At 36.2% G+C, this 22,770-nt stretch overlaps 1 protein-coding gene across 1 annotated transcript in view; it reads right to left on the bottom strand.

Annotated features, from left to right (window-relative positions):
* The window catches only part of IARS1 (isoleucyl-tRNA synthetase 1), a 110,182-nt gene that overhangs the window by 9,091 nt on the left and 78,321 nt on the right, over nt 1-22,770 (bottom strand). Inside the window, exons 23-31 of the mRNA XM_082322249.1 lie at nt 22,174-22,295; nt 18,992-19,094; nt 18,689-18,772; nt 11,083-11,257; nt 10,184-10,296; nt 9,771-9,866; nt 7,470-7,646; nt 3,637-3,748; nt 2,535-2,660 (exon numbers count right to left, since the gene is read on the bottom strand). Coding sequence (XP_082178375.1) covers nt 2,535-2,660; nt 3,637-3,748; nt 7,470-7,646; nt 9,771-9,866; nt 10,184-10,296; nt 11,083-11,257; nt 18,689-18,772; nt 18,992-19,094; nt 22,174-22,295 — 1,108 coding nt within the window. The remainder of the gene's footprint in view (nt 1-2,534; nt 2,661-3,636; nt 3,749-7,469; nt 7,647-9,770; nt 9,867-10,183; nt 10,297-11,082; nt 11,258-18,688; nt 18,773-18,991; nt 19,095-22,173; nt 22,296-22,770) is intronic.

The raw sequence follows: 22,770 nt of genomic DNA, 5'->3' as shown, positions 1-22,770 counted from the left end.
CAGGGACATGACATATTTTAGCCTGCCTTAATACAAGAACTGCCTGATTTTGTGCCATTACGCAACCCTAAGTAAATCTTCGTTACAATTAGAAAACAAGATAATAAATTACTGCAAGTAAAGTGGACAGTCCTAAAAACCACAGGAAGGAAAATAAGGAGCCAGAAATATGGTTTTACTGGGTCACAATTTTATTAACACACATGGGAACAATTCAGCAACAATTTGTCCGGAGTGCATGACCTTTCTTTGCAATTCCTCTCAGACAGAGTGGCTGATACCAACCCCCTGCCTTACCTAAAGAGACCCTGGAATCACCATTAGGCCTCACCTAAGGATACCCTGGAGTCACCATTAGGCCTCACCTAACATTACCCATGCACAGGGCTTGTATCCAAACCAAATATCATGAATTTTGGTTCTATTCTCTAACATCTTTAAGGGCTATTTTCTTTGTACATGCCTTCAACCCTGACTCCTCAGGGAGCCATATCTTCTACTGATCAATACTTATTTGAGATCTCTGCCAAATCACAACAAAAGTGAATTTGATAATATAATCTTTCCAAGGGAATTTTCATGTGATTAATAAGCGGGCAGGGAAAAAAAAACCACTCTGCCCAGACCATTTACAAAGAGTGAAAGTTTAAAATCAGCACACCAAGATGGAAAGTCCCTAAACGATACCTACGCAGCAAAAGCAACATGGAACGGTAAGAAATAAAGCCTTTGTTACTACTGCAGAAAAGAACCTTTGAGGAAGAGAGAAGGTTTACATTTTCTTTACAACTTCCTTTAGGAATTTAGCATTAGTAGACTAATGCTGCATCCTTTTCTCCTGCTAGTGGCAGAAAACAAACCAAATAAGGCATCAAACTGCTTATAATCTGAATGAGATCAGAGTTTCCCAACTCTTCTTGGCCTTTTGCAGGTCATCTCTTAATAATTGTACTGTAATGAATTGTAATAATTGTACTGTAATGAATTGTAATAATTGTACTGTAATGAATTGCACTAGTACATACCCACCTCTGTAGGCACATACCACACTGCTATGAAGTATATCACTAATATTTGGAAAATTATTTCAAGGAAAATTATTTCCTGCTTTAAAACATAACTGAAACTCAAGGAAGATACTGAGGGATCCAGAATTTCCTATAAATCATCTATACCCGAAAGCAGAGAATAATCATTTTGTATGATAGAACTATTCAGTTCAGCTGAGCACAACTTGGAAAGAGGTTTTATCACAGTAAAGTACGTGCATTACATCCAATATGAAAAACCCCAAAACATTCTTCTAGAAATACTTTCAGGAAGAGACAAGCAAGAAAACTAAAGATCAAGATGGTAACAGTGACATTACAGACTCAAGTAAGACTATTCCCCTTCTGATGTCACAGGTAGACATGAACTGGTGATCCTTAGCAGTCCTGTGGGCACCCCAAAACAGCCTTTCACAACAGCCAATGAAAGTATCTCCCTCTTAGATGTTGCTTCAGTAATATTTCTATGAAAACACACTAGCAAAAGTTTCTGTAGCAATCCAATTACAATTTTTGCAGTATTTTATCATTTCTGTGTCACTCATTTTAGACTTAATATGAATAGTGTGGAAACAAAGTTTGAACTTCAAGATGTGCCTGTAAACAACCCTAAGAACATACAAAGAGCTTACTATTACTGTCAAACATCTCTGAAGTCATATCACGGCATGGCCACTACAGGTACTCTACTTTCTGTATTTATTCACTAAAGTGTTTGGTTACTAGCGTAATCTTTTTCTCAGTGTGCCGATTTTTAAGTTGTAACTTTTTCTGATGTACTGAAATATTATACGTAATGTAATAATAAAACAGCATCTTCATCTCAGGGGACAGAATGCCACTTTGCTGATAGGGTCTCATAGTCACTAATCGTAACATCTTTCATATGTTTTTCTACTCTGTTTCAGCTGTATTATCTTTGTAATGAACAAAACTAACTCTCTATATAATCCATAGATGGCTTTTTACATTTTCATGCCTTAACAGAGGCCAAGTTCAAGCTGCAATAATATTCCACAGATTTTTCTAAAAAGAAGAAATGCAGAGATCCTCAAATTTCTCTAGGGTGAAAAAGCAACATTTTTTTCCTCTACGGGCAGCAGTTTGCATTCAATTTAAATTCTCACCCTGCCTACTGAGGCATTAGGGAAAAAAAAAGTATGCAAAAGCTGATGGCAGCTTGCCATCAATACATAGCATTGCCTGGACCCGATGGAAACACTTTCTGAAATAGATCAGATTTTGTCCTGATGAGAACTGCAATGGAAATAAGATAACAGAAGAGATGAGCATCATTTAGCAGCAGCTTTTGGAAACATTTTGATGTGACCATAAACACAGTCTCATAAGCTAAGTACTATAAAATAGAATATTTCCTTATGCATTTTCCTGACAATTTTGTATATATATAGAAAAATTATACAGTAAATAACTCCTAGCTGCTGCTAGAATGACTTTCCATTTTCCTTGTCATACTCCATTTACCTGTTTTTCCATTAAAAACTGTCAGTTTTGAATTTTTAAGACCAAAAATGCAGGAGACAGCATCTACAAGTCCAGTGAAGTTCAAGGTATTATCTCCTTTTGGATTTTCCAGCAGCAACACACCATCTAAAACCAAAATTAAGAAATTAAAATGTAGTTTGGAAGCAACATCCAAATTTCAATTATTTTCTAATTACTTTTTCTAATTACTTCCAGGGAGTTTCTAAGCTGAGTTCAAACTGGCAACACTGCATCTTATAGAAATTTTTTTTAGTAAGAAAGGGAAAGAGGAAAGAAAACAGGCAAACAGACTCAAGTGTATTTCAGATTTAGAGTATGGAAGCTATATTTGTTTTTATTAGGAAAGCAGTCAAATTTTTATGTCACTGAATTATAATCTAGTATTATATTGATTAAAAACTGACAGACTGTGTGCCCTCTGAGATGTCCACCAGCTTATATAGTTACGTTCATTATTATTCAGTAAGTAGCTTTGTAACTGTGTTAAACAAAGCACACTTACTTTGACACATGAACTGTAAAGACATGTAGGAAAAAAAATTCCAGAGAGTGCATTTAGTTTTCTCTCCTTTTGATACATAACTCAACATCACTGCACTCATCTCTTGATTACAGTTAAGACATAGTTATTATATTCTCTAGTTTAAGTATTCTGTTCATCTCTGTATCTAAGTTTTTCAAAAACAGTATCTCCTCCACAGAAAGGCATCACCTACATTTACAGTATTATATCAAGAATTAAAAATTCTCAAGGTACACACTCTGAGCGTAGGTGAATGCATACACACAAATCCAGAGTGTGTACGCCTCCATATAGATATTCACATACAAGCCCTTCCACAGAACATAAATAATTCATGTGCACACCTGCATATTTACTTCAGGTCCACATCAGAAGACATCATGGACAGCATGTGGTTTTGCTTTAAATAAGCTTATTTTCAAGAAGTGTTTAAAGCTACTATTGGGAGGAAGTTTGCACCATCTTTCAAACAAATTAATGGCTCCAACATTCATCGCACCGTTTTCCAAACAATCTTTTAACACCACCACTGACAAATCAAACCTGGTACGTTCCTACCTTGCTCTGTCCCATTAACACAAACTTTGAGGTTGACGTAGGCACAGGCTGGACCAACACACTGACACAAACCACCTCTGACAAGTGTAATTTCTAGCTCTGATCCCTTCAGCTGAAGGAAGAGAAATATTATGAGTATTTGAATATTGTTTTATTAAACAAGCACAACAAAATATTCTCCTTAAATAAACAACATTAAGATCTTGTCTTATTATACTAAACGTGACTTACAATAAACCAGCAACTTTTGCCACATCTTCCTTCAGAGACAGAGCGCTTCAAATATTAATTTGTCTTCAATATATGTTAAAGATATAGCACTATTTAACACGTAAGAAAAACAAGAGTGGAACAAACAGTCTGATCTTCACAAGTGATGAGCAGTGATGAAAGTCTCCCAAAATATAATCCAAAAGTGAATATACTTAAGAGAGAAAGACTCTTGCAGAGCTAAACTCAGAGTATCTGAAGACAGGACCCTGCTCTCAGTTGCTGTCTGGAGAAGCCTTCCTCTGTCTCCAAGGGGCTACCGAGAACAGCCAGGGGTAGAAGTTATCTTGATATGAAGTCAGCCTTTGTGAATATCTCTCCATTAGCAATTAGTGAACAAATTAAAACTTCAAACACCCCAACAAGAAACGGAACAGGTATCTTCCTTTGCAAATGATGGACAGGATGAAGAGACTTAAGAATCTGTAGCAATACCACAGAAACAGACTTAGCTTTAAGACTGTGCTTTTTCAAGCACAACTCTCTTCCTGAACTAAGTACAGGCTGGAATTACTCTGGCACCTATACCAATTTTCATGAGAATCACTTCAAAAGATCTCTTAATTAAAATTTTTCATTAAACAAATATCATACAGAAATCACTTATATGAACCACTGGTACTAAGTGGCTATTTAAGCCATTTTTTTTGTAAATTTAGAGATGGTCTTTGGTCAGAGTCCAATGGGTGAACAGACAAACTTGGAAGTGGCGCTCTTTGCTGGGCTCCTATTACAACACAGGGAAAGACACTTATGGAGCAGCAAATCTCATTTTGTGCTTACTCAATTCTACCAGCAATTAAAAATTCATTTTTCAAATAGCTGCTTTTCCTTCCCAGTATTTTCTGAGCAACTGCTGTTTTTATCTGTTGTCTCTCAGAGCAGGTCTTTGGGACGAGAGTTCATAATTAAAGCCTTGTATCAAAAATTGATCTGGGGTAGTTTCTCAGAAATACTGATTCTGAATGTAATTAAAATACTTGTAGAAAAGACTGACTGCATTTCATTTTTGTCCCAGTCTTCACATATATGCAACATCATGCAGACCTGTTATTCGTTTTAATATCTTCCAGAAATTTGGTGCAATGATCCTGTCACAGTTGACTTAACTTATGAACTCACGTGTGGAATTACACACTTCATTCTTTTAACTTGCTCCTGCTTTTATATCTGAAAAATCTATATAATCGTCTACATAATCATAACTGTAAAGCATTTTCCGTGTCAACGCTGCTTATCAACCCCCACCAACAGAAGACAGTTGATGCATAATTCAATTTGAATTCACATCTTCATAGTCTTTATGCCTGAAACTGCTAGTACAAAATGCAATGCAGTTATGACTAATAAAGATGACTAACCATAGCCATGTCTGCTGCACCAAACTACAAATTCATTGCACACAGCTGGAGCTATCCTCAACTCTCCACAAAGGGTCAAACTTCTACACTGGAAGGATTTCAAGAAGGACTTTTTAATTTCAGATATTTTTATTCACTGTTCTTAATGTGACAAGCTAGTTGCAGCAGGACACAGAGTCAAACATCTACCCTGAGCAATCCCATCTCCACAGTCCCAGGAAGCGCGACTTCCAAGGAAGACTTTACAGTTGCACTAAAATCTGAGTCATCTGTTTCTCTTTGCAACCTCCATTTTAAAGCCTAAGTATGTGACTAACAATTCAGAGGCACAGCAAGTCTGTAAGCACAGTAACCATCTAAATGTGCAGAAGGCAACCCACATGGCAAAGACCACAGATTAACTCCATGGGGAGGTACTTTGCAGTGTTTGAGACTCCTTAAAGTAAAATGATAACAAACAACTCTGTATTTACTTACAAAGTTTTTCTTTGCCTCCCTTTACCATATGTAAACTGTATCGCTTTGGTACACAGAACTTGCAATAACTCCCTGCTAATATTTTTGTTTGAAAAAACCTCCACGCCCAAGATTTTAAGCTGACAGGTAGGCACTCTCAGCTTTATGACCACAACAAGATTATTACATTTCTATAAACTTAGTGATCAATTGCAGTAGCCACACAGAACTGTCTATTGTATATAGTCTTATTTCAGCTATATTTTTTTAGGTTTACACAGTCTGAAATCCAACATTTGTCCAAATGCATAGCCTGACCCACAAACCTCCTATCTCCAGTTTAAATACTAGCTCATCATTTCCAAAACTGAATCGATGTCTGTTTTTTGCTTACATCCAGACAGCAGCTATCAATTGTATCCATAATAACCAGCACCTTCTGTCAGGGCAAGATTTCATTTTTACATAGAAAGCATTATTTAAAACTAATCCAATAGACTCATCTTTCAGCTTTCCACAATGTTTTTCTTCACTGGAATCTGCTTAATTAAGATTTAGAAAACAGAAAAATAATAGTGGGGGGGAACCACACTTGCCCAGACATGAAAGCTTTCACAGAAAGACACAGCAACCAACATTAAAGCCCATGTACTAGGCAATTTCAGAGGCAGGCATTCAGACAAGTGTTTCCCAGCACTATACATTTTTTCCAGCTGCTTTTACATTCTTATTCAGATTTCATGTTGACTTAACATCAAACTGTCCATCAGCAGTATCCCAATCAAATAAGTACCTAGAAGAAATAGCAAAATATTTTCACCAGTTTCTCAACCATAATATTCTCCACTTTTACGTAATGTTTTCCCTATGTGTGTCACTAGATTAAACTAATAGTTTTGAAAAAGGCCAAACAGAGCTTTATTTCAAATCTGTACAACTTTAAAAGTGTAATTAGTAAGTATAAAACATTTCCTTACACATACTGTTACTAAGATGGATAAAACATGCACTTTCCTTTCAGCTATTCTCAGACCCCCAAGCCATTTTGTAAATCAAATTTTAAGTCTCATAGATCATAAGTTCTTGTCTTTCTGGTCTAGCATGACATTTAGATTGAATAATATTTATTCCAAAATTCTGCTGGGAATGCCTTTTGAATATAGTAAGTTTGAATAAAACCATAGCAAAAGTATTCTCAAAACATGTTAGAAGAAACAGTCAAAGAAAACAAAGGAAATAGTTAAAATGTGCTGCTGAAAGAGTAAGCCAATCTGCGAAACTGCATTGTTACAAACGACTGAACTTCAGCAATATGGGGGAGAAAAAACAAGCCTCCTCAAACATTAATAACTGAAGTTGTTCTTAAGCCAAAAGGCAAAATTTAGCCTCAAAGGAGAACATTTCTAATACAAAAGCATATTAACTTAAAGAAATCAGAGCAGCAATATTTTTACTGTCTAAACAATGCACAAATAACTGTGCGTATTAAACTGACACAAACAACTACCGGAGATATTTATTTTGGTACCCATGCAGCTTCATTTTCAAAAATACTACACAAACAGCACCCAACTATTTTCTTTTTTAAACCAAAAAGACTAATATGGAAATTTATAAATATGAAACAATATCCACTATATTCCACAAATAAATATTGACATATAATTTTTCTGTAATTGAAGCACTTGGTTCCGTTAAAAGCAGATGATAAAATGAACTATGCAGTCAATGTTTTTTCCATCTTACTTGGGTTGTTTCCTGGATGAGAACTTCTTTCGAGGTAGGCACCGGGTAAGGCTTCAGGGCAGCCTTTATTGTTGCAAAAATGAAATCTGTATGTTCCTTAATAACAGTATCCAGGTAGTCACCTTCTGGATGTGATCTGTAGTACACTGTAATCTCATCCGTAGGAACCAGATTTCGCTGTAGGATACACCAGATATACTATTAATGACAGCAAGATGACTTTCACATATACAAACTAAAAGGACAGTTGTTAACTTAAAGAAAAAAATATCTTGGAAAGATATTTACCAGACATTTGTTAAAAGTTTCCACAAAAGATTTAGAATAAAACAATTGTTTTGCCAGAAGGGCAAGAAAGAGACTTGAAACACGGTGATTTTTTCTTCAAAAGATAATGACCGTATAGTGTACCTTACTCAAAATGTCTTGCTTGCAAATTCATTTACCAACTCTCCCCCTTAGTGAACTGAAAGCCTACCAAATTTATTAAAAAGCTTTGCTTGATGCACGAGAATTTTACTAGCATTTACACATTCTGTTAGCCTGAAATTAAACCCTCAATTCTTTATTGAACAATTGCTTAATCATTGACATTTTCTTAACACCCAACAGTCTCCAAGACATTTTGGGATTATTTGGGGATTGTTTTGGAAGGTGGTGACGAGGCTCTTAGGTTTTCATGCTAGTTCTGCCACATCTCACATACTAACATATACTTCAGAAAAACAGCAATTAATTTGAATGGTACACTTATTAAAGCTGAAGAAGAGCAAAATTCTGCTGCAGTAAAAAAGTGGTTTCAAGGAAAAAGAATAGCAGCACCACGAAAACTTTATTTCTAAAATCTGCTAAAAATAATGACTGACCTAATGCCAGTAATAGTTACTGTGGATCCGGAATCTGTGGGTTTTATTATGTGTACACTTTTATAACAGGAGTGGGAATGAAAGAATGACAGAATAAATGCACATTAGCATCATGTTAATTGTTAGGCAAGATTAAGTATTTTGATATTCATGTAAGTGAAAATAAATTATGACCTTACATCCAGACAGCAGTAAATTTAAATCATCCAGTAACTTATGAGAGAGTTTTCTTTTCATGGCCACATTCCCTCCTGGTTTTATTTTACACAGATATAAATCTGTATCGTGTTTTTATATATATATGTATATATATATGTATATATATATATATATATATACACACACACACACACACACGTATGTATGTATGTGTGTGTAACTATTTTGGTACAAATTTGACATTTTTCAGTCTTATACTGAAGATTCATACAGTCTTAACTGTACAGATATCTTTTCCCAAAAACACATCCCATGAAAATTTTCTCCACACATCATTTAGAGCTCTTGCAAGATTTCTTCAGGCATAAGTCTGAAAAGGACACAAATTCTAGTGCATTGCCACCAAGTTAGTCAAGTAGGAAAACCCTACATATATCATAGAACAACACGTTCCACATTTGCAATGTGCATGTGCATGAAGGGACAGGGGACTGTTTTGTTTTGTGGGTTTTCTGTTAAACTTGCAGGTTCTAAAACCTTTAGAATTCTTTATACCAAGTTAAATATTACTTAATGTCCTCTCCAGATTAAAGGCTTTTTCAACTTATCATCACCTCCATGGTGACCATGCTTTCTTAGCACAAAATAGAAATACTGAGTGCAGCTCTTTCTGGATTAGTATTGTAGAGAGAAGGAAGTTACATTGGTTCAAAGTGCTTTAACATAAGTTCACACAGCATCATTTTTATGTAAGATGAGAACAATTTAGAGCAGAATCATTAATGTAGGTATACAAATCAGTGCCAGAAATGCCTCCTGCAATTTCCTAAGACATGAGTTCGTTTCTTTTAGCAGTCCTAGGCTCAGATGTCTCAGCTCTCACCAGCCCAGCTGACAGGACTGGAACTGAGATGGAACAGAATGTAATACTTGGCAGGAGGCAGGCAGGCCTGAGAGCTGCTTAACCAGGACTGAACCACTCCTATGTGGCTGAAGATAGAAAACAAGAGAGGTTCAGTGAAATAAATGAATTAGTTAATTCACTATGGATGATGTATAGCAAGCTCATTGTTCAACTCTAGCTACTTACTGATACGGAAATTCAAAATGAAAATAATTACTTGTAATCATTTATGTCCTATCAGAAAGCTATATATTAGGAGTAAATGATACAGGGCTTCATGTTTAATTGCAAAGGTCAGTTTCTGCTGCATATTGCCCAAAGATTGCTTAAAAGTAAATTAAAATGTCTTGTTCCAAACCATTGCTTCCTAACCTTTTTGCGAAGCTTCTGGATGCGATTAATCACTTCCCGGGCAACTCCTTCATCCACCATGGACTGGTCTGGGGTAACATCTAGCAGAACTAAAACCTGAGGTGATGCACAGAAAACAGTTAAATAGGTAAAAAACTTGAAACAAGCTAGTATTAACTCACTCAGAAGCTCAGGTACATTTTTATAGAGCTCCTCACTTACAAAATACCATATTGAAGAGAGTACTTTAACAAAATTCAGAAGGTAGGCTCCTGGCATTTATTGAACTAACTGAACAAACAAAACCACCCCAGCTTTCACTTCACCATTTTCATATTACTTCTAGCAGAGCTCTTTCCTTATTAAAAAAAAAAAAAAAAAAAAAAAAAAAAAAGAAAGAAAGAAAGAAAGAAAAGAAATAACCAATAAAATACCTGAGCATCGGAATGTGCCTCAAACTGGGCAGATCCTCCTACAATCTGATCAAAGGTATACATGAGACGAAGATCTTCCCCATGGAGTTCATGTCCTTCTACAACAATGGTGCCTGCAGAATTGGCAGATGAAGAGCATCTCTTACAATCAGAGTGAAAAAAAATATTTAATTTAAAAAGCTTAATACAAGTATCAATCTTCAAAGACATGAAATGCAATATATTTGCAATACATTTAAACAGCAGTTAAGCACTAGTAAGACACACTGAACTATCCCACATTCAGATTTTTCATACAAGCACTTCTACAGGCAGCAGAACTCACTCAAATGCAGACACTTCAGCAACTGTTTGTGTACCATTTGAATGAAATGGAATAAAACTTTAAAATAACCTGTATACTCAACTAAATCAGAATTTACATCAAAGCAATTAACTAAATAGATATAGCTGGAAACTTCACACCTACCCGTAAATCTGGAATTGAAGCAATGCTTTTAGAATATAAACTATTGCACATATACTCAGTTCAAATTTGATTCAGTCTTACAGAACAGTTTCCTCTCTACTTCATTTTGGCCTTACAATAGCACTTAAACAGGAAAATAGTGTAAGATTAGTATACATGGCCACTTCTAATCTACTGTCAGCAAAATAATAAAAAACAACTTTTCTCCTATTCTCATTAACATAGAATTTAATAGGGATAATAACTGGGAAGTAGGCCTTAGGTTTTCCTAAGCCCACAGAAGGATACTTTTGCATCTGTTCCTGCAAATGCTTGATTAATATATACAAATCAAGTGCAATTGCTTGATGTTTTTCCTGATGAGCCAAAGGATTTTGGATCTTTTTCTGGTCAACATTGCCATTATTCAGTGGTTTGTACCACTACGTACCTGTCTCCTGGAATTTCTCCAGCTGCTCACTCTTCAGCTCTTTGATTGCAGCCATGACAAGCTTAAATGCACCTTTCAAACGCTTCCCAAGCACCATGTGATCGGGTTCTGCTCTCAGCCGGACTCCATATTTATCTTTATTAGTAGATAATGTCACCTGACGTACATTAAGCTCCTATATAAATACACCAAGAGGAAAAAATGAAGCTGAAGAACAGCCATCTCTGACAACTGTGGAAAGACTACAAAACCAGGGAAGTCACAAGTCTCAAGCTGCAAATTTTTTATATGGCTGTCTCTATGAACTAAGTAATTTGCGAACACTGCAAGAGTAAATAAACCCAACCAATACTGAAACTATCCTTCAGCAGAAGATCTTATCCTCCTCTTCAGCCTTTAGGTAGACATTTCTCTGTTATTAATAGACACCAGTCAGCTCTCAACTCAAATCAGATCCCTATTCAACAACCTTTTTTACTTTACTGTTACAACTGCCTGAAGAGATAAAACTATTACCTGTGTATGCCATGCCCTGGCAAAATTCAGGAAGAAAAATTTTGCTAAAAATTTTCAGTATGCATTTAGCCAGAAAACTATAATCGACAATTTTAAGTTGTACAAATGCTACTGCCTCATTTTGTCTCTTTCCTTATCTGTTTATTCTAGGTCCTTACTGTACAGAAAAACAACTTGCTCAGAAAAACTTCTGTCTATGCTTTGCAGCACAAGGACTCTGAAGATCAGTGTGCAGGGGCAGCCAAAAGCTTATAAAAGTTGCATGAACTTCAGGAGGGGCCCTAGACCAAGGATGTTATTTTGCCACTACAGAAACTTCGGTGTGCCTATGTTTTATGAGTAACGGGTGCAGTTTTTGTCCTTGTATCTGAAGGGAAATATAATGGTGCTGTAGAAGGTTTTAGAGAACAACTGATTTAAGAGAAAAGCATTGCTTTTGGAGGGAAGAAACTGGAAGGGGGATGTGATTGAAATTTAAAAAGGTATGAAGGAGGTGGGTAAGGAATGTAAAACTTATCCACCAAATCCCCAAACAACCCCTCAAGTAAGGGAGTGTGCAGTGAAAATAGTAGGAGATTAGTTTAAAAGAGATAAACAAGTAGTTAACTTAATGCCACGAGAGGAGGTAAGCAGGAGCGTACTATCAAGTTCCAAAAGGAATTAAGCTCGTAACAGTAGACATGTGAAAATATGTTAAAGGAAATAGGCAGGCATGTGCCCGTGAGTATCTTTAATACAATAGCTGCAGATGGCTGACTATGACAGGAGTCTACTGCAAGAAGTGGCCAGATGCTCGTGCTTTCTCTGAATGGACTTTGCCATTGCAGGAGACAGCACAATGTGCTAGATGAGCTACAAGTCTAAACCACTAAGTCATTTCTTACCTTCTTATATTACAAATATTTCCCTCATCACTTAAGCACATTAAAAACAAAAACCACCATTAAAAAAAACACCCTTTGTTACACACCATGACCATCATACAATGCCAAATTTGAAAATACACAGCAAACTGTGTCCAACTGAACAACTGTCCAACGAACAAATGCATTACACACGTTATTAATAACACCAAGAAATAATGTCCTGGTATACCTCCTGTAAATAGGAGCACTGTATCCCAGTGTTGTTTTGTGTCTTCAAGAGAGTCTGTTTTTTCCCTGCTTTGTAAAGCTAAGTAAGAAACACACACAAGGAAGGACCTGATACCTAAATTTGCAGTTTTGCAGTCTCACTCTCTCTATTCTTAGTGTAACATGCCAGGGACAGATCTTGGAGAGCTTTAAGTGCCAACATGCAACTCTTCTAAAGGTACAAACCTGCATATATCTGGAGCACGTTTCACTAATTTGGCAGGTTTTGTCTGTCAGACTGCCCAATACTTGAAACATTCTGTGTTTAAACCTCCACTAGAAGGTTGTTATCAACATGATACAGAATCACCAGGCGATTTGGCAAGCAAGCTGCTCAAAGTCATTTAGGGAGCAGAAGTAAATGGTAGCGTCACCATGACAGGACTAGACATTTAGACTGAGAAGTAATGCTTAAATACAACCTCTGAACTACAGTCTAATTCTCTTGGAAGTCCTACTGACATGAGGAGCCAAGAATACAACTGAATCTAATTTTATTTAATACATCTTTTAGGAAATCTAATGAAAATTACGTACTTCAGAAATTCAGTTTTAATGGGGTGCTGTTGGAAATGAGCCCACAAGTGGTAAATGACGACCTCATGGGGAAAAAGAAATTATAATCCAAAAAACAGCACAAATTTAAAGATGACTTTGGGCTTGATTAGATAAATTACATACGAGCCAACTCCATCAGGACAAGTTTTCTATACCAATTAGATTAGGAAATCATTCTTCTGTATACATTATCAATTAACAAAACAGAATGATTCTTCAAAAAAAAGCAAGTCTGTATCTTAGGTCTGTTTATATCTGCCTCAGTCGAGTGCTTTGACTTAAAATAGTTCTTTATTTTATCTTCCCAATAAATCAAAATTAGCTCCTTAACACATCTTTCAAGTCTCATACACACAAACTGAGGCAACCAGTCCTTCCCATTGCCAGTAGGAAGACTTGTATATTCAGGCATTCATATGTACAAGGGCCTTTAGCTGGTTGCCATGTTCCAGACATGATCAGATCAACTGATAACCCAACTACGCCCAATTCTCAGAAAAGAGAAAGAAATGCCAGTGCTCTTCTTCAGCTGGGCTGGGCTCTCTAAGCAAACGTCTTAAAAGGGAAAATAAATATTGTTTATGTAATACTGTCAGAAAGAAAATACCGAAGGACCACACACTGCCACAGTTCATTCATTAGTTAATTCAGCCCATTCATGGACTCTGTCTACTACATTACTACACCACCATTAATGTTATGAAATACTGGTAGACCTCAGATTTGATGAAGATGACAATTTTCTCTGTTTTATTATAGGGGTGAGAGTTGAAGGGTATACAAAGGTGGGATGCAAACAAGATTCTGATTGTGCTTAGAGTAAAATTTACTCAGGTAAAACCTTTCACTGGAAGTAGTTAGGAAGAGAAGTCCTGAACTAGGCTTGTAAAAGGCCTCAAAACCTAATGAATAAAATGCAACTGTGTACAGTTGCTAAAAGCCATGTGGATTCATTTCATTTTGTAAGCTTGGCCGTTTTTGCATGACAACTCTATACTCTGGACAGTTCTAATATTAAATTCCATTCATTTAAATGATTTGCTATGTTCTGATGATAAGAGAGTAAGACTGCAGATCAAAGACTACAGCTACTTCTGAAAAAGTGATGAATGAAATTTTTGAAGGACTGACAAGTGTATTTTTCAAATTCTTTTGTCAGCAACTGCATGAAATCAAATGGTGTAATTTTTCTTACAGATTACCTCTGGCACCTGCAGATTTACTAGAAACACACTTCTGGCAATAACTAAAGGTTCTAAAGCTCTGAATATGTAGGAGGTTGATGAACAAAGCTGCAAATACAGCCCAAGTAATACTACCCAGTCTGCCTGTATCCATTGACCTCTTTAGCTCTGAACCATCCTAGTAAACAATTAGATTTATTGCTATGCAATACAGTAAAACACATACAGTAAAACAACAAGCTTCAGCATCAGCTTGTTGAATTTTAAGATACATAATAGAAATACGACAATAGACAGTATTATGTATATGTGCTTCTCCCCATAAGACACACCTTAACTTTGTGGTAGCAAATGAATATAAATTAAAACATACTTCTGTACAATCCAATTATGTAATAATTTATCAAATTGTTAGGTTCCTTTATTACCTTTTACTAGCTGTAGAAGCTGACAGCAAATTTTGTCAGTTATCTTTTTGGAAGTAATTTGAGTAAGCAAACCTCATCTCCTTTAAAATTGGATTCTGTAAAATCCACAAATCCAGTTTTCAGATCAAGAAAATGTGATAGACACTAACCTAAATTTCACAAAATTCTGCAATTGAAAAGATCCAGGTATTGAAATGATTAATAATAGCAATTCTGAAGTAAAGCATCATAACTGCTAAGTCTAAGAGAAATAATCAATAAGCTAACATGACAGAAAAGCCTTACAATCCCACTTGCAAATCAACTAAGACTTTTTTAATTAAAATTCCTTTAGTGCACAATTATTAAGAATTTAAGTCCCACAATAACTAAAAGCAAGAAGCATACAACACTGATCTAGAAGTCTTGTGCATTGAGCCATGACTCCCTTAGCCAGTGCTCTTAAGTTGCCCCCAGCAGAATTTTTAGAAGCCTTCCCTAGATGTATATTTAAGCTTGGGGAAAGATGGTATTGCTGGAGTAATATAATTAGAAGTTTAAGAGATCCTCCGCTGCTTCAGTCAGCTCTTGAATTCTTTGACTGACATGGTTGCTTTCACCAAGACAAGTAAGGTGAGTTGATCTTGCTTGAGTAGATGCAGATTTTTGTTCTCTTTGTCAAGGCAAAGCAGCTGATCTTGACAATGACAACTTGAACTAAAAAAGTTACATCACATTTTAAGCACGTGACTAGATCTTCTGTTACAGAGCCCTCTGAAGATACCTTATTGAAAGGAAGAAAGGATCCTCAACCTACCAAGGACAGGCGTATGATAAGGGCCATGCCATTTCTGGACAAGGGAAAAAAAATCCTTAGATACTGTACTGCCAGTGGTTATTATAATACAAAAAGAACTTATCTCACTTATCTCTGAAGACCCATTTAACTGGCTTTAGAGAATGCAAAATGTTACAAACACTTATGGAAGAAAAAAATCCATTAAATGTAAAGCATCGTAACCTTATGCTTCACGTACTACCAGCATGCATTAGTATAGCCATTAGAACTGACTCTGTCATGAATGTATATAAACTGCTCTGGAGAGTGACAGATTCTGACAAATGAAAGATGACAGGAAGATCAAAAGTCAATTATTAGTGAAATACATTTTATTTAATAATCCAGAGGCCATTAAACAGAAACACAAACTAAAGAGAGATTGCTGAACCCACCAGTCCTATATTAAATCAGATCTAAGAAGTACAGATGTCCTAAGGTCATACAACATGGTAAGAATTTCCTCAAGACAGAAATGAGACAAAGTTCCTCTGCAATGTCAGATTCAATGCGTCAGTGCTGTGGATGGACTCTGAACTGTGGAGAATCCCTACATTTCCCAACCAATTACTGTACTTGAACACATAGAAGCCATACACTAATATGACAGTAGCCTGGGAAGTATGCTGGAGGTAAATTAGGACAAAGAATTAAGTTGTAAGGGTAATCTGGTTTTAGTATATCTGCCACAAGCACTTAAAATAGAGGAAGAGGGCAGACTTCAGAGGATAATGAAAAGTACACCCTATGGCTCGCCTTTGCAGATGTGAAGGTACCATGGGAGGGAAGGCAAGGAAGTCTTTCATAAACTTTGCAGATGTACAACTAAATTGCTGTTCAAAACTTTTTTTCTTCTGGTTTTTGCTCATCTAAACAGAGATTGTTTCAAACAAGTAGATTTGAGAGGGCAAAACATGAGAAGGCTAAGCTTGAAGTTCACAGCCATTCAGAAACTGTATTAAGACTTCTACATGAAATCTCTTGTAATAGTAAAGGAAGTCAATGCTTTGGGTGGTTGTTAGTTTTTGTATTACATTGCACTTAACTTCTCTAACAAGGACCTTGCATTGAGGCTAGTATCCCTTCCTCAGAAACCTTTTTATCAGGAGGTCTTGAATGGGGAAGACCATCTGAACAATTACCTAGGTGATTTTGTTTTGCAAGACTGCTCCTTCAGTTCTCATCCGAGAGAAAAGCTTGCGTGTATTCTGCCTCATTGAACTAAGAGCCCCAGACAAATACAACACGATTGCATAATTGAAGGATTCAAGTGAAAATCCAGACAGACTAATATACAGAAATTATTGTTATGAAGTAATCCCCAATTTATATTCAAGTCTAATGCATGCATTCTGCCCAATATCAACACCAAATCAGTTCCCTTTAGAATTCTGCTGTCTTAGCAAAGAGCTGCTATTCAAAATGCAATTCTTTCCTCTCCGAAACACATACAGTTACAAAGATGAAGTCACGATATATCTCCCCAGGCAACACAATGAAACATCTGGGTGAAAAGTGATCATCTATCCCAACAAGAGACTACTGCAGCAAGAGGAAATTAGGACTGTTCAGAAAGAACAGCATTGTTTAACCAGTCTTCCTTCTTCCCTCACTGCCTTCCAGAGTGGTTCTAAAAGGCCTCCGGTCTTACAACAGAGATATTATTACCTCTAACTTCCTGTTCAGCAAAGCAATTATAAAGCCCCTAGGCTGCTAACACTGAGAAATTACACATAGCATAGCTCATGATATCAAATGCATGATCACGACAGATTTAAGTAGTAAGAACCACTGGTTTGCAAGATGTTTTGAAGGCCCCAACACCTAGAAAAAAGTTCAAAGGCATACTGGCATAGTAGCTCTTTTTTTCCTTTTCTTTTTGAATCAAAACACCATGGGTCATTGAAATTCATCACTGTAGCTGAAACACTCTTCCCTCTCACTATTCCCTCTTACTGTTTGATTGTACTCTTGTACATCAGAGATGTGAAAGAAGATGCATATAAAGTCTATTTGTAATGAAATTTAATTGAACATAAAGACTAAAAAAAGCCCACTCTACACTCTTTTAAGCAATCAAAAAGTAATAGGCTTTGTGCCTTCACTACAATTTCTGAAATGCAGTACTGAAGTTTAAAATATTTATTTATAGGATAAACGTACAAATAAATGCAGTTTATTTATAAACAAACTCCTTTTTCATTTCACTTCTTAAAATACTATGGATTTTTACATGACTGAATAAAACCAGAAAGTGCAGCCAATTTCAAGAAGTTATGCTCAAAAAACCAAGAAGGGTTACTTTTCTTTTGAATGACGGGGCTTTTATTCAAACAAAGATTTAGAAGTAGGGCAGGCTGCATTTCTCTAATGGACACACATTAAGAGAGTATTACAGTGGCATACAGGAGCAGATGAGTGTAAGAAATTGTATAGACTAACATCTTATTTATTTGACATTTTATATCCTAAACAACATCCTGCAAAAATCTTGACTGGTCCCCTGTTCTCCCTTACATGGAATTCCTTCTCTCCATCAACCCTCTACTTACTGTCAAACTGTTTTTAATGCCCTTTAACTGAAGGATCACAAATTTTGCAGTCCATCTCTTTGACAACATGTAGTTGAATATTGTCTTATTTTTATTCAGAAAATGTTTTTTCCTTTCACTGATCACGAAAAAGAACATTTCTAATAGCCTCTTAATTATTCATTAAAGAAGTCCTATGTGGTCAGTTTGAGCAACTAAGTGTTTCTCAATACCACAACTGACTGCCTAAGGATCATCACCCATTTACCTTCATTTCTATACACAGTACCCATTGATATCCCCTTTCATTACAATTCTCTTTTAAATTAGTTTTACCTAGTGGGTTATTAATATTGTCAACATGGAAAGTTAGGGTTTTGTTTGTTTAGGTAACTGACATACACAATCCAGTTAAGCATCATGTTCATGATATTCTTACCTCGAGTATGTACTTCTCTAAAGATCTGACATTTTCCAGAGCCTCTGGATCTTGATGGATAACAACTACTTCTTTCAAAGGATACTGGGGAGAAGGAAAAAAAGAAAATTAAAAGAAACTTTTGTCCTCCCAACTGAAAACAAAGAAGTTCAGAAATAATTATTTATCATTTGAAGTATTTTATTGTTGAACTCTTGTTTGGTATTCCAAACTTAATTATTCAATTTTCCCAGGCTTATCCCAAAGTTACAAAGCTATTGCACATTCCCAAGGTATTGATAAGAGGTGTTAAAGAGTTCTGACCTTTACTGGAATGGTTTTTCTGTCTCTGATTACTCGTCCAAGCTCAATAACAGACTGCAAACAAGAAACGGCACTTTCAATTTTTTTGTCGATGAGATCCTCCCTAGATTAAAAAGGAAACATTACATTGCTTCATTTTCATTGCATCTGTTTGAGCACACTGAAAACATTTTACCCCCTTCTCTGAAATTTCCTACTAGAGACTCAATTATGCCCTGTTTGGGGCAATTTGAAAAATGAACAGTTTTTTCTTCTCTCTTTGTGTAGAAGATGATGAGGAAATAACTTGCTGAAAACAAAAAACAGAGCTATTTTTAAATCATCTTTTGTTAGCACATCTCACAAGATGGAGATGATGGATTGAGTCACACTACCTGTTCTATTAATATCCAATAAAAAGTAATATTTACATTAGTAATATCATAAGAAGATGCAAAAAGATATTATAAATAGGATACTTATAATGACAATGAAATACTTATAATGCAACCAACTCACTGGATCTCAATTTATAATCTTTTCCAGGAATTCTAGATATTTTAGCTTGATGTTTTAGACAGTCTTGTCATCTTTCCTGGCTTCATCATTTTAACACCCTTCCATTTTGAGGCAACGCAGGGTCAGGAGGGGTTTTTGCCTTTGGGGGGGGGAGGGGGGATTGGGTTGTTTGGGGTTTTTTTGAGTGAGCTGACAATCGCATCTTGTTTCAAATGTACTAGCAGCCAACAGTTCTGAAAATGTGGTTTTCTTGATTTCTTGAGTAGCTGCGTAAATTGAGCAGCTTCTTTAAAACTGCACAAGTGTCATATCAAAACCAGAGGTACTGATTCAAAAGACAGTTGTGAATAAAATGAACAATGCTGCTTGCTGTAATATAAGTAGCAAAAGTACTGGGATGAAAACCATGCATCCAGTAAGGATTATCCAGAAAAACAGAACTGGTGGAGCAAAACTTAGAACTGAAGTATCCCCATCTTCTGCATTAGGGCTTTGATTAAGATGTTACTACCTGTTTTAAAGCTTTTGTTCTTCCAAAAGCCAGTCTTTAAGGATGGTCCTCCAAAAACTTGGAAACATGCAAATTGTGAGACAGAAGATTTTGCTTCCCGAAAGATTCATATAGCATAATGTGGCAGTATTTCAGTATTACTTGCCATTACTTAACAACATGATGGAGCCACAAAATGAGAATAGTCTTCATAGATTGCATGCACATCCGCAAAATTTAATGCAACCAATCTATTCAGACACCAAGCAACCAAGTAATACCTCAATGGGGTTTGTATTTGTAACACAGGTATTGAGTCAAGTTCAGCTGTGAAAGTGGCCATGTCCCTTAGCTTTATCTGTACATACCCATCATATTGTTAAAGTAGTATTTTCTGTAACTGCATCAAAAAATGTCTCTTAACTGACAATATTGTCCTTATGCAGTCATCAGAAAAATGTTCAAAGAAAAATGCAATGATGTGCTTAGCAACTCAAGGTGAAACTCAAACTTCAACAACAATTTAGTTCTGAAAACATGTCTTTTTATCTGACAAAGAGAACAATTGATATGTAGGGGATTCAGTAAATTACACAAACTAGCAGCAGACAAAAATCCAAACAAAGACAAAGAGGAAAGACGTGCAAGCCACTCAAATACATCATATGTTTGCATGATGCAGCAGCAAGTCAGTTAGCACTAACAGGAATAAAAAGTGACTAAGCCACTCTTAAACACTCATGCTAAGCCCAAGCCTGAACTGAGTTCCTGAAAATAGCTCACTAGCCTTCCATTACTCCTTTCTACAGAAGCTCAAAACCATTTCTGATAGCTCACTGATGAGTTTTGCATTCTTTGATTACATATTCTTTACAGCACTTTCCCAGGGAACAGAAAATCAGCACTATCATTATGTCAATCTCAAAGTCCTTGTTGCAGTAACTCTCACTGTTAAAGCTATCAAAAAGAACATACACCTTCCTCAAAGGATATAGTATCCATAAAAGAAACACCATTACTAGAAGGTTTAAATTTTTAAACTGGCACGTAAAGCATCAAGGTCAGCTCCCTTGTCCTTGAGGGTTTTCAAACTGAGTGGCAATGCAAAAGGAAAAAGTTTGCTTCTCTTGCATTCAGTGACTAACAGCAGACTGCAATGCAGACACTAACATAACCCACTAACATAGCACCAAGGCCTTAACGAGCAACTGATTACTGTAATACTAGTGTGTCTCTCAGATGGATTTAAAAAAAACAAACCAAAACAACCAACAACCAAACCAAAACAACTTCAGTTGTCAAGAGCTACCTGGGTTGAGCTGATACTATGGATAACCCAGAGCATATATCCAGTACAACCATCGTGGACCCAAACCTTTTTGAGACACACTGGCACTTACAAAAAAACCTCGCCCATCAGCATCCAAAGAAATTATCTGTCTGGAAAGCTCTCTCATATGATGTATCCTCTTACAAGGAAGTGGCAATCTCTGGACAATGGTCTAAATTCTTGATCTGAAGCCAAAAGAACTCACTCTGCTGGCTCTGTATGTGATGCACACAAAACCGTAATTCCAATCCACATGGGATTTGGCATCAGCATTCACTAAGAAAGGCCTAGAGATAGGGGGATGCACATGTAGGGCCCACAAGAAAGTTTTATAATCCTTTTGGGCCCTTCACAGGTAGGCATTATAGCTTCTAGTCAGCATGCATTTTGAAGAGTAAAAAGGATATTCCTTGCCCACCATAAGAAGAAAATGTTGTGAGTTGGGAACATGCATTCCTCCTAATTGTTTTCCTTCCTATCTACAATTCTTTAACCTAGCACAAGTCTGCTGCCTAAATGTGCAGCGAAAAGAAAATTCACAGCTAACATTGAGAGTAGGGTGTGAAGTGTACTGCTACTGAAATGTTCTCCTACAGCAGAGACTAATATTAATCAGAGCTTAATCAAAACTTAAATATTTTTTGCTTATAGAAAAGAATGTATTAACTATCATCCTAAAATTCTTCCAGATGCAAAGGAATATTCACATTATTAAAGCAGCTTGCTTTCTTGCTATGCAAAAGTGTTTTTAAACACAAGTAAGTGAAGGAGCACTGTTCTGTGAAAAGCAAAAAAAAACCCAAAATCCAACCAAAACCCCACCAAACCAAACCCCTATTTTGCCACATAACAGCTGTCTCTTACCTCACTTGGGGAAGCATGAGGTAGTGGATGCTTTCAGTATTCTTTTCCTGAACTGAGGCCGGATCAATAAGTGTCTTCAGATTCTGGTACATCAGCTCAGTGATAAATGGAGTATATGGTGCCTGTAATGTTGCATTCAATCATCATCTTTTCTTTATTGTTTGTACATTATGAATCAGTAATACTTATGAATTGCATAAGGACAGTTCAGCAAAAACAATGCTTACACAGTGTCTTCAATGCAGAACTGTGACGTTATTCAAAATGCAGATTGAAATAAATGATGAAATTGCTACTACTTATTCACCTCCTTCCTGATATTTACATATAACTTTTCGGCATTAGGTAAGAATTCATAATGTCTCTTTATCAGTCAGGTGATATTTGCCTTCTTCATAGCACCATGGGGCAGATAAGCAAATAAAAGGGGGAGGTGGAAAATGAACCGTGCTACACAAGTCAGTAGCAATATAGTTTTTCTCCCCATGTGTTCATTCTCTGTACCCTTAGTTTCTATGGTGAGCTCAGACACTAAGAGGCATGCTTTTAGATTAACTACATTAAAAATGTCAAATAGTTATAGTGGGCTGTAATTCC

This window comes from Platalea leucorodia (genome assembly GCF_965183815.1).
Source record: "Platalea leucorodia genome assembly, chromosome: 9".
Classification (NCBI taxonomy): domain Eukaryota; kingdom Metazoa; phylum Chordata; class Aves; order Pelecaniformes; family Threskiornithidae; genus Platalea; species Platalea leucorodia.
This window is presented reverse-complemented; position numbering and strand designations above follow the sequence as displayed.